The sequence below is a fragment of the Abramis brama genome (assembly GCF_963993115.1).
Source record: "Abramis brama genome assembly, chromosome: 21".
Classification (NCBI taxonomy): Eukaryota; Metazoa; Chordata; class Actinopteri; order Cypriniformes; family Leuciscidae; genus Abramis; species Abramis brama.
This window is the reverse complement of record NC_139983.1, coordinates 9,460,267-9,475,185: the sequence shown is the minus strand read 5'-3', so window position 1 is coordinate 9,475,185 and position 14,919 is coordinate 9,460,267. Positions and strand designations below refer to the sequence as shown.

The following is a 14,919-nucleotide window of genomic DNA, read 5'->3' as shown; positions in this document are numbered from 1 at the left end:
GAGATTAGTTTCCTCTCGACGTGGCCAAAACTTTTCGGCACGACTTAGTGACACTTACAGTATGTTCACATATCGCTTTTTTTTGCGCGTGCAAATTCGTTATTTCAAATGCAGGCGCGCAGCAAACGCGCTCAAAATGGAAGAACATTTTTCCAGGCCCGCCTATGCTGCGACGAGATGAGAACATCTCAACTTTTCAGAATTCCGCAAGCTCACGCAGGTCATGGTTGCATAGCAACAACAGACGCAAGCGCTTGTGGAAAGGAGGTGGCGGTCTGCTTTCCATGCATTTTTAGACGCGATAAGTGAACGGCCCCTTTCATAGTACTTGCGTTTGTCGTCTTCTCTATTGAAGCCAAAATATTGCCATATTTCAGACGTACAGTTCTTTTTAGGCACAGGTTCTTCATTGTTGTCATTTTCCTCGCTTGTCTCTACTCCCGCCATTAGTTTTTATTTTCCACTCTCTGCTCTGAGCCACTAGGTTCCTCTTTGGGCCCGATCTATCCAATAGCATAATAGCACCTACTGGGGAGGCAGGTATAAAGATAGTAAGGCCCCATTTGATTGGTTGAATTTGGATAAACAACCCATGCATGCATCACACAAATGCTTGGCACATAAAATAAATGCAATTTATCGCACCTCTCTGCGATATGGATATCGCATGTACTATTATCGCGATAACGATATTTTATCCCTACTTTGAATGAACTGTTATCGTTCATTGGTGTGGACACTTATATACTGTAGTTACTATTATATTTATCTTTATAGTTATTGTTCTTGGTGTGAATGGGCTTTAAGAGTGCCACCCTAACTACTAGGTCTGCAATTACTTCATTAGCTTTTTACTAGGGATTCACGGTATCGGTCCCGATACTGAGCTCACGTACTCAAACTCATAAAAATGCTCCGAGACCAGGCAGCGTGTGTACAGTGTTTGTCCAGACAAAGAAACGCTGACAACAGAGAGTATAATGGGGATATAAAAACAAGGCTGTCTATTAAGTAAATGTATCTAATTAGTAGGGGTGGAACAGATCGCAGTTAATCTGTGATCCCTACGGATCAGGCCCCACGGTTCGGCATGCATGCGATTCGTGGATTAACTGCTAAATTTAACCATCATAGAGTTAAAGTTTACTCCTAAATAGGGGTGGGAATCTTTTGGTACCTCACGATTTGATAAAAAATTTGATTATTTGATTTTGAATCAAATTTCAATTTGATATATGCATAGATTTGATTCTTGTTTACTGTTGTTACTTTTACTATTTGACTGTTTAATAGGTCTAGAAGAAAAATCTCACTGAATTAAAAAAACTGAAGTGTTTCTTACAATTTTAGCCAAACCAAAATTAAGATGACTGCAATCATTATATGCATGACTGGCAGTCTTCTGTAATAAAGCAAAGCAGGCAATTTTATTTTTGATAATAAAAATAGGAACAAAGAAGCAAATTGCAAACAATAGGACAAATACCCTAGAAAAAAATTATACAAATTAAAGTTTTTCAGGTACAGTTGCCTAGGTTTATTTAAAGGAGCTGTATGTAAGAAATGTATTTCAATTAATCATAAAATGGCCCTGATATGTCACTAGACATTAAGAAATCATTTTCATTTCAAATACTTATATCACTGATAACAGTAGTCCGGCCAGGATATTGTCATTTAAAAAGTGAAGTTGCAGCCCTAAACTGATGTTGATGTTGTCATGTTGTGTTTTGGCCTGATGCTCCACCCTCCACCTATCTACCAATCACGAAGTCAGTAGTGTTTCAGCATCCGGGTTGCCAGCTCTGCTATAGTTACCACAGCTGCAGCTACAAACGTTCGTGCTGGATCCTGCAGCCTATCTGGCAACCTCGAGTCAGGGGGGAGGGGGAGGGGATACACCGCTCTACAGTAATTTGAAAGTGATTGCAGTACCAGTTTTGGCCACAATCTTACATACGGCTCCTTTAACGTGTCAGAAATACTACAGAAATGTAATAATCAAATGTAAAAATAAAACACTGTATAGTCTTCACTGTATGAATTAAATTGATTCATATTAAAGATACAAAAGTGATTATTTTTTTTTAACTAATGAAATGTTCTAATATTCTTTTACACTTTTTTACACAGTTTTCTCATAACTGTTTGTTCGCGTAGGGCTGTAAGCTGTGAACACGTGCAGGCCAATGTTTTTTTTTTTTTTTTTTTTTTTGCGGTGATGACGGTGACGAGCTCAGACCCGCGGTAGGCATCATGTGATTGCGGTAATGCGGTAACCGCCCCAGCCCTACTGAGCACACAGCGCTCCCCTTCTCCGTCTTCATTACCTAGTTATGGCTTTTTTTAACCGTTTTGTCTAAAACGTTACTAGATTCAGATAGAACTTGTAAACAAAGTAAACTGTAAATGAAAAAATATCACTGTTACACTGTAATACTTTGTCATTTACTGTCAGCATATAGCAAATCCGCATATATCATTGAAACAAATCTTTGAATATTTAATAAACATTTCATTTCACATACCTTGCAGACTAAAGCCCTATTCACACGGGATAAGCATTACCTGGTGACCTCTAGTCATCTGTAATAATTGCTGTAATAACTGTGATCTTAAAGGGATAGTTCGCCTAAAAATTAAAATTCTGTCATCATTTACTCACCCTCAAGTTGTTTCAAACCTGTATGAATTTCTTTTTTCTGCTGAACACAAAAGAAGAACGCCAAAACCGTGTTATTAAAATATTTTTTACAAACATTTTTTATCATAGAGAATGTTTAAATGCTAATTAAAAACAGTTGTTAACAGTCTGTGTTATTAATGGTCCTCGTCGTTTCCAACTGTATTTGATTCTTTGCCAAGTGAGCCTACCCCTTGACCGACCGCCAATCATTTGGGATAGAAATAAAAGCTATGATATAGTGATGTGCCATCATTATGAGATTTATTAAACAAATGAAAAACATTTGCAATAATAAACATTAGCAATGAACATTTGCAATCGGGAGACATGGTTTTTACCACTTAATGAAGTTTTGTTTTGTAAATCGTCAGACATGATTTTTACCACTTAAGTTTTGCTTTGTAGAAAGCCTTTCTTTAAAGTGAATTTCATTTTGTACAAATTGTATCTTAATTTTAATAAATGTTTCATCAACCAATTGCATGTATTTAATAAATAAAAAGGAGACAATATAATAACCGTGACATCGAGGCTCCGATGCGCCGCGTTCACTTGCATTGCATTGTGAAGTTGAACTAGAGCGCATCTCATCGTAAATGAATGAAACTCAGCATAGGTCTATGCCTCATACATTAGCATTAAATATCTTTGCTGCATCCTTTCTAGAACAGACAAGGGCTTTCTTGCGGCTCGCATCAGCAGAGCATTGCATCGTCCATAGACCGCACAACAATCAGCGGATGGCGGGCGGGTGTGGCTTTGAAATCTGGTCAAAAAACGTTGGTACGGATGAGTTTTGTGATGCGGTTGCGGATGAACTAATACCCCATCCGCGTATCTCTATTGATAACAACATTGAACACTACACTGTAAAAAGTAATAAGTTGACTTTACTTAGAAAAGCTGTGGAAACTGATTGCCTCAAAATTTTCAAGTGAATTAGGTCATAATGTTTGATTTGATACTACTCTCTATTACTTTGTAGAGTTAACTTGCACATTTGTACAGATTACCATAAAACTTGAGTAGAGGTAACTCAATTTCAAAAGTTTAGGCAACTTACAGATTTAAGTAAGGTGAACTTAAACAAAACAGTTATTTGAACATGTCTGCTTGTTCATTTTACTAGAGGAATATGTGGAAACTGATTGCCTTAAATTTCTCAAGCAAGTTCTACTCAAAATTCTAAGTTAAGAATACAAAGACAGACAGCAGATTTGGCACAACACTAGAATGTTTATTTGCTCCATAAAACAATATTAATTTGAGACATTACTTAAGGCATGCCAATCAACATGGCCCACTACAACATTTTAGAAGAAAAAAAAAGCACATACTGCACTCAGGAAAACAAAAAGACAATAAAAAGATCAATGTTTTTAACATCTTTATAAAGTGGTCAAAAGGAGAGCTTACAAGTCTGTAAGTTTAGTACAGGACACATTTCCTACTACAGTTCTCTTTAAAATTTTGGCCAATGGACAAAATCACTCTCTGTATGAAGTCGAATGTGCTCTTCAGTGTTGCAGGATAAGTTTAGAGCATAAATTAGTCCAAAGAGCAAACAAATTGCTTGTGGAATATTTTCATGTTCATCCACAACCACTGTACCTTCCAAAATGACTGCTGTTGTTGTGGCATCAAGATGCAGGGAGTAGGGTATGGTTGCAGAGCCCTTTGGAATCACTGTAAGAATGCCTTTTTCAGTGTGGGAAATATCTTCATTGTCATCACAGTCCTAAAAATGGGAATAGCATATAACAAAAATGAGGTCAAATCAAGCCACAAAACTTATTTTAAAGGGATAGTTCACCCAAAAAGAATTATATCATCATTTACTCACCCTTATGTTGTTCCAAACCTGTATGAGTTTCTTTCTTCTGCTGTACATTCAGCAGAAAGAAAGAAACTCATACAGGTTTGGAACAACATGAGGGTGAGTAAATGATGACAATTTTTATTTTTGGGTGAACTATCCCTTTAAGAGCACATATTCTAATTAAAGCATGAAACTAAATTAATAACACTGTATTATGTCTAAGTAAAAGTAAGTAAGTAAAATGTATTTATAAAGCGCTTTTCACAGATAAAATCACAAAGTGCATTAAAATCACTAAATGTAAAGGCCCTTTCAAACAGGACACAGCAGTGGATGCAGGGAGGAATACATGCATCAAACCACTGCATGAAAAGACAAATAAAACTGAAGCCCAGCTATACAAATTAAAAATAACACACAAAAAAAATTGTCTTTCTTACAACTGTTTTTCATTAATTTCTTTATGTAATATAAAATGTATCTTGTGTCTTTTTTCCTCTAATTTCTTAATTATTTTCTCTATCCCTTACTTTGTTTCTGTGTCTGACTGTTTTATCTTGCCTTCATTACTCTTCTTGCCAGATGTCAAAACTGTTTGAAGAACAGTTTGCCTTTTAAATAAGAATAACATCAGAGAAGAAAATACTTACAAAATTTATCTTGTAAAAATCAGAAGGGTCCTCTCCTTGGAGGAGTGGTAGGCCATGAAGAACGGCTGATCGTACCGCATTGATGTTGGATTTCTGCAAAATTATAAAATGTATATTAAATAACGCTCATGACACTAACACAACAAAGAGCAAACAAAAACAGCAAAGGTAACAGTTGTTTTGCTATCGGAAAATAATTGTAATATGTCGAGGAGCTTACTTTATTTTCAATCTGCTGCAATATCTTCTTAAGTCTGGAGCCAATGTCTCCACCTTTAGCCCAGAAGATATCGATGAAACGTAGAGTGAATCGGTCCAGTTCTTGAAAGAATTCAGTTTGACGTTTTTTGCCAAATACAAGACTAAACTCTGCCAGGATCCAAAAAAACAAAAACAAAAAAAGTAGGACAAACTGACATTAAGCACTTTTCACTGAAATGTCAGAGTATAAATTAAACATCAAAAGTGGTTAATGATCAACTTGCTTTGAAAATGTTGAAGATTAAATTATATAGGAAAACAATAAAGACAGGAATATTTACTCACCTGACTCTGAGTGAAGAGGGCTGGCCACCTTTCCACTATTCTTCACAGCAAAGCTCCTCAAAACTGCAAAGTGGGCAGTAAAATATCAAAAGGATGTTATCACATGAACTGGATTGGCTACCATGTACCTTATGTTAATGATTTTTTATTAAGTACATTCTTAGTGCATTTAATTATTTTAATGAACACAGACAAACTTTGTAGACATATGGAATCGGAGTACTTCTAGAGTAACGTTAGCTTCCATGTTTTAATCTAAAGTGTTTCAACAGCTGAGACCTCTTTTCACAGGAAAACAAGCAGAACTTGCACGTTCAGTGCACCAATTAAGTCTCCAAAATAAGCATACACAAAAGAAAAAGACAAAAATAATAAGGTAATAATTACTTGTTAGTGACGCTTTCTTAACTGTTGATCATTTCCATGTGAACGAACGACACGTGAGCATCGAACGTTCTAGAAAGAATGTTCGTAAAGTAGGCCGCGCAGGTTTTTACATAATGATAAACCCCGAACTTACAACCGAGTAAAATAGCTTACAAACTTTAAGTTACATAAAAAGTGTTCAGTAAAAATCGATTTTTGCAACCTAGCTAGTAAGTTAAGCCACTGGTCTCTCAGCTGGTCTCATTATTTCGACATAAAACTACTTAAGTAACAGTTAACTTATGCCTTTTCCACTTACGTGAGAATCTAATTACATTTATTTACGTTTTTATAAGCAATACAATGACATTGAGGTTTATAAATAGCTTACCTAATTTTGCTGTTGCATCCCGAACACGAGCGAGCTGAAGTTCTTCTTCGTTGATTGTCGTCTTCAAGTTCAAACAATAACCAAACCTTCCCATTGCGCATGCGCGAGACGAAAATGCATTTATTTAATCATGGCTTAAACTTAACCAATAAAGGGCAGTAAATATATCTGTTAATAAAAATATAATGGATTGTGACACAGCAGCAGCAAATGGGCTTGCCAATAAGCTTTAATCTTAGTAGTTTCCAAGTTATTTAGTGCAAAGGAAAAAACACACGCACGTGTGCACGCGCGCGCGCACGTGTGTGTGTGTGTGTGTGTGTGTATAAACTTAACAACCGTTTCTAATTGTAGGGTATTTACTAAAATGTTTATTCATTTCATTATTATTAGGATTATTATTATTATTAGCAAATTCTGTGCTTAAGAAGTTTGCAATAGTGTGAACATGCCTTTAGTACAATACACTTAACAATCTTAAGTACAATGTACTAGATTTGTTTAGTATCCACCTAAAAGTTCAGAGTACAAAGTCTAATCAAGTTAAATCAACAAATTTTCCAAAGTAAGTTAAATTCACTAGTTGTTCTTAAGTAGATTCAGCAATTACTTTTTACAGTGTACACAAATATTAATTTTATTCAAACTAAGTTGTCCTATAACAGACGAATGTCGCAACCCCTGTTGTGGCAAATTCATAGTTCTTTTTGGTTCAGGTCTCAAAGAAGTTTCTCAGAGTCGAGGTTCCAGGTCAGAAGAATTAACTTTATTGACTAGCAACAAAGTGAGAAGCCGGCTGCCCATCCGGACATCTAAAGTTACAGTGGCCAGTGTTCATGTCTTATACTTTTTCTTATCGCTAGGTGCCCATTGGGCACCCTCAAATCTATCTCTTCCCCTCTGTCACGCCTGGTGACCTTGGCACAGTTAGACATGTCTTCTCTATTGGTCAAACCTCACATAATGGTGCTTTGTTTCATACAGTATTTCGACACTCTGCATGTCTGGGTATTTTTCCATTCTCTCATCTTTTTCAGACCTATTTTTTCATGCTTGTCATTTTCATTACATGATACTTAGACATGAATCAAGGAAAATTCTCCAACAATAAACTTATCTCAGTACTTCTGTGATCATTTGGATATTTGTAATACAGAAATATCGATACTGTGTTGTTGAAAAGACTGAAAGTAAAGCTGTTTCATATATATTGACATTTGTTCTCTAAACGACAATGCAAACAGATTTGAAAGTGTGAAGTTTTAGTCATTTAGGAATAAGATTGCGTGGGTGTTTGAATCGAGATCGCTTAAAGATTAATCGAGCATCTCTCTCTCTCTCTCTCTCTCTCTCTCTGCGTTGATATCTGACGCAAAACGTATATGAGGAGCGCGGGGCCAGTGCTTTCATTTCTATTTTAATATTCATGAGGTGAGACGTTGCTATTAAATAAGCTCCCAGCACTTCGCCCACACACGGGTTTTTGGGACTGAAACTTAGGATTTTCAAAAACACTAATGGTTTTGGATAAGAACCGATTTTCAGTTCCCAACCCTAGATGAGACATTTCCAAGCAATAGCCTATTGACATCATATCCAGGAGATAAGTCAGTAAAATCACAGGCTTTGCTTATCCTGTGCGAATGAAATTCAGATGTGGGTGGGTAATTTCTAAATCACACGTGGTCCCCAGATAATACTAATCCCGTGCGAATAGGTCTTTAGTTGAATTTAGCTGTCAGATATTCTGAAGTAGGCATTTGCAGCCTGCATGAACACGTTACTCTGTGTGTGATTTGAATGCGGACAAGAGAGTTCAGCTTCACTGTTGACGCATGGTCGACAAACTTTGAACCCTTGATGTCAAACTATGTCCACTGTCATTTTCACTGTATGCTGCATGTAAAATAAGTGTTACCTTGTCTTTATTTGTAAAAATATGATTCCCAGTGCGCACAAACTTTATCTATCTCCATCACCTAAAAAAAACAAACAATATTGGTCGACCACTACTTAATAACACTGTAATGTCAACTTTTTTTAATGATTTAATTTTTTTTGTCCTCCACCCCTAATACTAAATGAAGCAAGGGTCTAGAGTTACAATATAGCTGTTTTAAGACATGAAGAATGTTTCACAGGAAAAAAATGTTTAAATGTAATTTTGGTGATCAAAGATGAGTTTTAAGTTAAAGATGAGTAATACAATTCTGACTTTATAACTCACAATTGGGTCAAAGTCTAATTCTGAAGGAAAAAAGACTAATCAGAATCTCACAATTTTTACTTTTTTCCCTTCAGAATTAGACGGTCTTGCAATTCTGACTTTATTTCATGCAATTGCAAGTTTAAAAAGTCAGTGAATTGTGAGATGTAAACTTACAGTTGTGAGAAGTCGGAATTGTCAGTCGCAATTATCTGTAAAAAAAAAAGAAAAGAAGAAAAAGTATTCCGTTTCGGAAACAAGCTTCCATAGTAGAGAGATTGTAATGTACAGGATGAAGAAATTGTTTTTCTTTATCACTTAATTTTTTTTTGAGGTAACATTTCATAGTTTAAATCTTTCTTGCAAATATAACAATATAACACCTAAGTTTAGGCTTTGTTCCATTTAAAAAAAGAAAATAACTTTATATGGAGTTTGTAAAGGAGTAAATGACTTATTTTTGGGTGAACTTTTAATAAGTTCTTATTTTTCATTCTTCAGATTTTCCCCATTTATGATCTTTAACCATTTGGAAAGGCAAGATTCTCAATCAAGATGTGTTCAATTCCTGGTTTGCCAGAAGTTGGATCCAATACGACTGTTCATATCACAAGAGTCACTTTAAACCAACACACTATCTTAGTGGAATTTGGAGGGAATTTAAATCATGGACAAGAGGCCATTGATGTATATCAACAACTAAAAAAAGACATTGAAGCCCTTAAGAAACAGCAGCAAACTTTTGAAGGCGATCCTGGAGAAGTATGTTTAGTATATGAAGACAGAGCTTGGCACAGAGCAAGGATACTTTCAAAATCTAAACATGAATACAAGGTGTTCCTAATTGATGATGGTAAATTACTTTGGACCTCAAGCAAAGTCTTGACAAAATGTCCACACAACCTTTGCAGTCTACCTCCCAAAGTAGAGCTTTGTATTCTGGCCAGTGCATCACCTCTATGTCTTGAGAGTGCATGGTCTCAGGCCGCTTCAGAGTTCATCAGATCTTTGTGTGGGAAAAAGATATCTGGATGTGTTCAGGATGTGATAATGCCTTCCAGAATTGTTCTCCTTGACATTCCAAGCATATCCAAAGAAATGTATGAACTTGGATTTGCTAGAAAGATGCTTAATGAAGACTTTAAAAGCCTTGTAATGCATTCACTGGATTTGCCAAGAAATCCTTCCATACAGACAAACATTGCGATTACAAATGGTCAGCAGGAGCATGCCAGTGACCCTGACAAGTTGCATCAATACTTGAATCCAGAGTTGTTGCCTGGAACAATTGAGATTGTAACTGTAACACAAGTTGTTCATCCATTGAGGATCTTTTGCAAACTGCATGTCTTTTCACATGAGCTCAAGAAATTAAGTGATCAGCTCCACGAATACTATGAAGATGCATTCTCTGCTCAGATGCCAATGCCGCTGTCTGATGGGTCTCCATGTGCAACCAAAGGAAGTGATGGCAATTGGTATCGATCTGTACTTCAGCAGAACAACATCTCTGATGTTGTCAAGGTCTTTCATGTCGATTATGGAATTGGAGATTTTGTTAAACTCTGCAATATCAGACCCTTGTCTGCAAGGTTCTTCCAATTGCCAGTTATCACCTATGCATGCTCTCTACATGGTGTCATTGACAAAGGAGTTGGATGGAGGACTGATCAGATAGATTATCTGAAGTCTGTTGTACTCAATAAAATCCTTGTTGGGAAATTTGAGCATCACAGTGTGAAAGAGGATGTCTATCATATAACGCTTTATGTAAATGACAATGTAAATGTGAACACCACATTTGGCCACAGAGAGCAGTGTTTGTCAGTGACGGAGAGGATTTGTGGTGACCCAACTCTTGAGACTCTAAACAAAGTGACATGCAAATATATGCATGACAGAAATGTGTCTTTACATTCTCTCCATTCACCCGATTTAACCAGATGCTCCAGTTCTCTTGAAAATGTCTCGGTAGTGAGACCTTCCAAATCTGAAGAAAACCTACAACCTGCAGAGGGAAGGCACTCACTGAATATTGGTGCAGCTCCACTCCTTCAGACTGATTCATATGTTGATTCACCACCTAAAATTGAAGTGGGCGCAAAGGATAAGGTACAAATAACATGTGTCCAAAGTGCAAACCAGTTCTTTGGCCATTTTGCACAAAATACTGATACGGTCAGGAAAATGACCAAAGATATTCAACAACTGTGCCGCAAGCGACCACAAGCAAAGTTTTCAATTTCCCCTAAGATGATGTGTCTTGCTAAATACACAGATGGGCAGTGGCACAGAGGACAAATTGAATCAACGCATCCAAACATACTTGTCCAATTTGTAGACTATGGTGACTTGGTGGTTTTGGATAAATGTGATATTCTACCATTTCCCCCAAACGCTAGTGCGATTGCATCCACTCCCATTCAGGCTGTTCAGTTTGAACTTTTTAATGTAACATTACCTGAGCCATGTGAGATTAATGAGTGGTTTAAAAACTACGCTACAGACTGCATGTTCACTGTCATCGTGAAACAAAATTCCTCAGGCAAACTATCAGTGGAAATGTATGATGAGAAAACAAACCTCAACTTAAAAATTCAAGAGCAGTCGGACAAGACCAAAAGAAACATTGGCAAAGGAACCGATAAGGCTAGTACTTTCAAGGAGTCTTCAGGAGTTGAGTCTAGAGGGGTAAGAAATAATTTAAGCACTGCATCACAAGCACATGAGAAAACTTCCGTGAAACCAGTTTTTCAAGGTACATTGGAACAAAACTTCCAGTCTGTTACTAGTCAAATAAGTGGACACAGTAGTGCTAGGCCTAATGTTTTACAGCAACAGGTAACTTGTTATCCAAAGCTCACTGATCTTCCCTCTAAAGCCTTGGATGCAGGATATGTTTCAGACATCTATGTTTCACACTGTAATAGTCCGTCAAGTTTTTTTGTACAATTGACAAGTGATGAAGATGAAATATTTTCTATTCTCGACAAACTTAATTCTGGTCAGTTAAGTGATGCACAAGTTGAACTAAACTTGTTGCAGTCAGGTGACCTGGTGAAAGCTGAATATCCTGCTGATGGGGCCTGGTATCGTGCTGTTGTTCAAAACAAGAGAGATGGCATAGTTCAAGTGCAGTTTATTGATTTTGGGAATGAGGCAACACTTCTGCCCCTTAAAATTAGGCAACTTGGCAAGCAGTTTCTTAGCACCCCCAGGCTCAGTATTTGTTGCATACTTGAGGATGGTAGGAAAAGAAAAAAAGGTGATTGGACCCAGGAAGAGATTTTGACTTTCAAAAAGTCAGCAGGTGAAAATGGTGAGAAGAAAATTCAATGTAAGTTTATCCAAGAGGACACATCTGCTTGGCTTGTCAGTTTAGAACACCATGGTGTTGTATTGGAAGGTCCTTTGTTTAATACTGCTCTCAAATCAGGTGCTCAAACTGAATCGCAAATGCGCTGCAATGAAGATACCCAGCCGTTAACATTCAAGGAACCAGCTATAATTCAAGGTCAAATTGTAGAATCATATGCTTCATCTATTGACGGACCAAATTACTTCTGGTGCCAGTTCAAAAACTCAGAGGAACTTGACAAAGTCTCTCTGCTTGCACAAGAAATTGGAAACTGTAGTCGAACTCAACCAATTCAGCCAGATCAGTTACGCCAAGGAGGACTGTGCATAGCATGCTTTTCTGACCAGCAGTGGTACCGTGCACAGGTTATCAATATACATGATAAAACGGTCTCTGTTCTTTTTATAGATTATGGAAATGAGTCTGAAATTGATCTGAACTTCATTAAGTTCCTGCCCACCAAGCTCCTGGAAAGCCCACCACAAGCATTTCTTTGTCAGTTAGAAGCTTTGGGGTCCGTAGATGGCACTTGGAGTGACGCTGCAACTGATACATTTTTTGAGCTTCTGGTGGATGAGCCTTTAAAAGTGACTATTCGGAACACTGTAATGTCCTCTGACCTTTCAAAGTGTCCTATGTATAGCGTTCTTGTTGAAAGCAAGGGGCTTATTGTTAATGATCTTATGAAAGATTACTGGTGTGACCCCAGACCTCAAGTCTTTAGCAATGTGAGAGTGGCCGCTAAAACAAAACCCTCTTTAGGTAAAGACAATTTTGGAGTAACAAGCTCTGAAACTGTTCAGATCGCTAAAACTCCCAAGCTTAATTCTAGTACAAGACCATCAAATGTTAACCCTGAACTTATCAACTTTGAGTCACAGATTTCTCAAAATGAATCCAATCAAGAAGATCGATTACAGCACCATGATGGTTGTCAGTTAGAATGTGTTGCAACCATGACCCAAGACCAAAGCATTACAAGCCCAGCGTCTACTGAAGAAGATGGACACACCGTGGTTCCTGAACTATCAGTGCAGTGTTTACCTCAAGTTGGAGATCTTCCTCCTCGTGTGATACAACCAGGTACAGTGTCTGAAGTGTATATTTCTCACATCAACAGCCTGACAAGTTTTTTTGTGCAACTGGCAATGGATGAGAATACATTATTCTCCCTCAGCGAGCTATTGAATTCCCCGCAGCCATCTGAGAAAGATGAAAGGAATGCATTCAGTTTTCAGCAGGGAAGTTTGGTTAAGGCCATGTTTTCTGAAGATGGTTCCTGGTATCGTGCCATTGTGAAGGATACAACTGCAAATGGCAAGATTCAGGTAGAATTCATAGATTTTGGAAATGAGGCAACTGTATCTCCCCTTGGAATTCGCCAACTTGATGATCTGCTACTGATGTACCCAAGGTTCAGCATTCACTGCAGCTGTAGTGTAGATGATCGATTCAAGACTCAGGGAATAGACGAAATGAAGGAACAGATATTTCTCTTCAAAAAATTATTTGGTGATGCTGGGGAGAATATTCTCTCTTGCAAGTTTATCAAAGATGATGTCATCACTTGGGAAGTTAAAATGACTCCCAGCTCATCAGATTCGTTAAGTGATCATTTAGATTTGAATGCATTACTGGCAGTTTCCAAACCTGTGATGGAGACATTCCAGCTGCTCTTCAAGAAACCAGATGTGTCTTTAGGACAGACGGTTGAAGCTTTTGCATCATGCATTGTTGGACCAAATTATTTCTGGTGCCAGTTTTCAAACTCTGAAATACTTGACCAAATCACCCACGTTGCCCAAGAATTTGGAAACTCTAGTGAGACGCAGCCAATTCTGCTGGATAATTTGGATCCTGGAAACCTGTGCTTGGCTCGTTTTTGCGATGATCAAATGTGGTATCGTGCACAGGTTGTTAATAAATGCAAAAACACTGTTTCTGTCCTATTTGTTGACTTCGGAAATGAGTCGGAAATCAGTGAAGGCTCTGTTAAAGCACTACCTTATGACTTGCTGCAAAGTCCAGCTCAAGCTTTTCTGTGTCAGTTAGAAGGATTTGATCTATCATCCGGATCGTGCGACAGTGTAGCTACCGATAAATTCTATGAGCTTGTAGTGGATAAACCTCTGAAAGTAACTGTGCAGTGCATTGCTAATATGCTGGACCCTAACAGCCCTCCGTATTATGTTAAAGTTGAGTCTCCACAATGTCTTGTAAATGAGCACATGGCAAAGTTTTTGAGTAATTCTGCACAACATAATCAGAACTCTGCAGAGGTGATTGAATTCCATGAAAAACCCACTGCATCAACATCTGTAGATCAGTCTGTTTCAGATGATAAAACCAGTGTGAACCTTTCAATCACAACAGAGGAAAATCACACTGCATCAACATCTGTAGATCAACCTGTTTCAGAGGATAAAACAAGTGTGAACCTTTCAATCGCAACAGAGGAAAATCACACTGCATCAACATCTGTAGATCAACCTGTTTCAGAGGATAAAACAAGTGTGAACCTTTCAATCGCAACAGAGGAAAGTCACACTGCATCAGCATCTGTAGATCAACCTATTTCAGAGGATAAAACAAGTGTGAATCTTGCAGTCTTAACGGAAAATCACACAACTGAACCTCATTGTGATGGACAACATGGAGGTAATAGAATCGAACTGTTAGTAGTAAATGGTGAATTGCATGATGTACCTGAAAACAAGGTGAATGATCAGCTTGGAGATATCATTGCTAATGATTCTACAAAGACAAATTCAGTTTTAGAAATTCAAAAAGTTTGTCATGAACCTGACGATGGAGTTCCTGTTGGATCAGCTGAGCCAATGCTGCTGCATACTGTGGAAAATGGCAAAGATATGGACTATTCTGAAAAAGGTTCGTAA

At 37.6% G+C, this 14,919-nt stretch overlaps 2 protein-coding genes across 2 annotated transcripts; one reads left to right on the top strand and one right to left on the bottom strand.

Annotated features, from left to right (window-relative positions):
* Positions 1-3,595: 3,595 nt before the first annotated feature.
* On the bottom strand, positions 3,596-7,020 carry LOC311072330 (uncharacterized protein). Its single transcript, XM_084097290.1, has 5 exons — positions 6,459-7,020; positions 5,702-5,764; positions 5,376-5,524; positions 5,156-5,248; positions 3,596-4,424 (listed from the first exon to the last, which is right to left on the bottom strand). Exons 1-5 carry the CDS (start codon positions 6,550-6,552, stop codon positions 4,149-4,151), a joined length of 675 nt encoding a protein of 224 aa, XP_083953416.1. The 5' UTR covers positions 6,553-7,020; the 3' UTR covers positions 3,596-4,148.
* Positions 7,021-9,165: 2,145 nt separating this feature from the next.
* On the top strand, positions 9,166-14,919 carry tdrd6b (tudor domain containing 6b; the record flags this gene model as incomplete). Its single annotated transcript, XM_084096292.1, has 1 exon — positions 9,166-14,919. Exon 1 carries the CDS (start codon positions 9,220-9,222, stop codon positions 14,917-14,919), a length of 5,700 nt encoding a protein of 1,899 aa, XP_083952418.1. The 5' UTR covers positions 9,166-9,219.

Bases quoted from the DNA above. Each gene is read 5' to 3' on its own strand.
- LOC311072330 (XM_084097290.1), bottom strand. From the start codon at position 6,552: ATGGGAAGGTTTGGTTATTGTTTGAACTTGAAGACGACAATCAACGAA. The intron at 5,765-6,458 runs GTAAGCTATTTA...CCCACTTTGCAG, and splicing joins GGATGCAACAGCAAAATTAG to TTTTGAGGAGCTTTGCTGTG. The intron at 5,249-5,375 runs GTAAGCTCCTCG...ATAATTTTGCAG, and splicing joins TGCAGCAGATTGAAAATAAA to AAATCCAACATCAATGCGGT.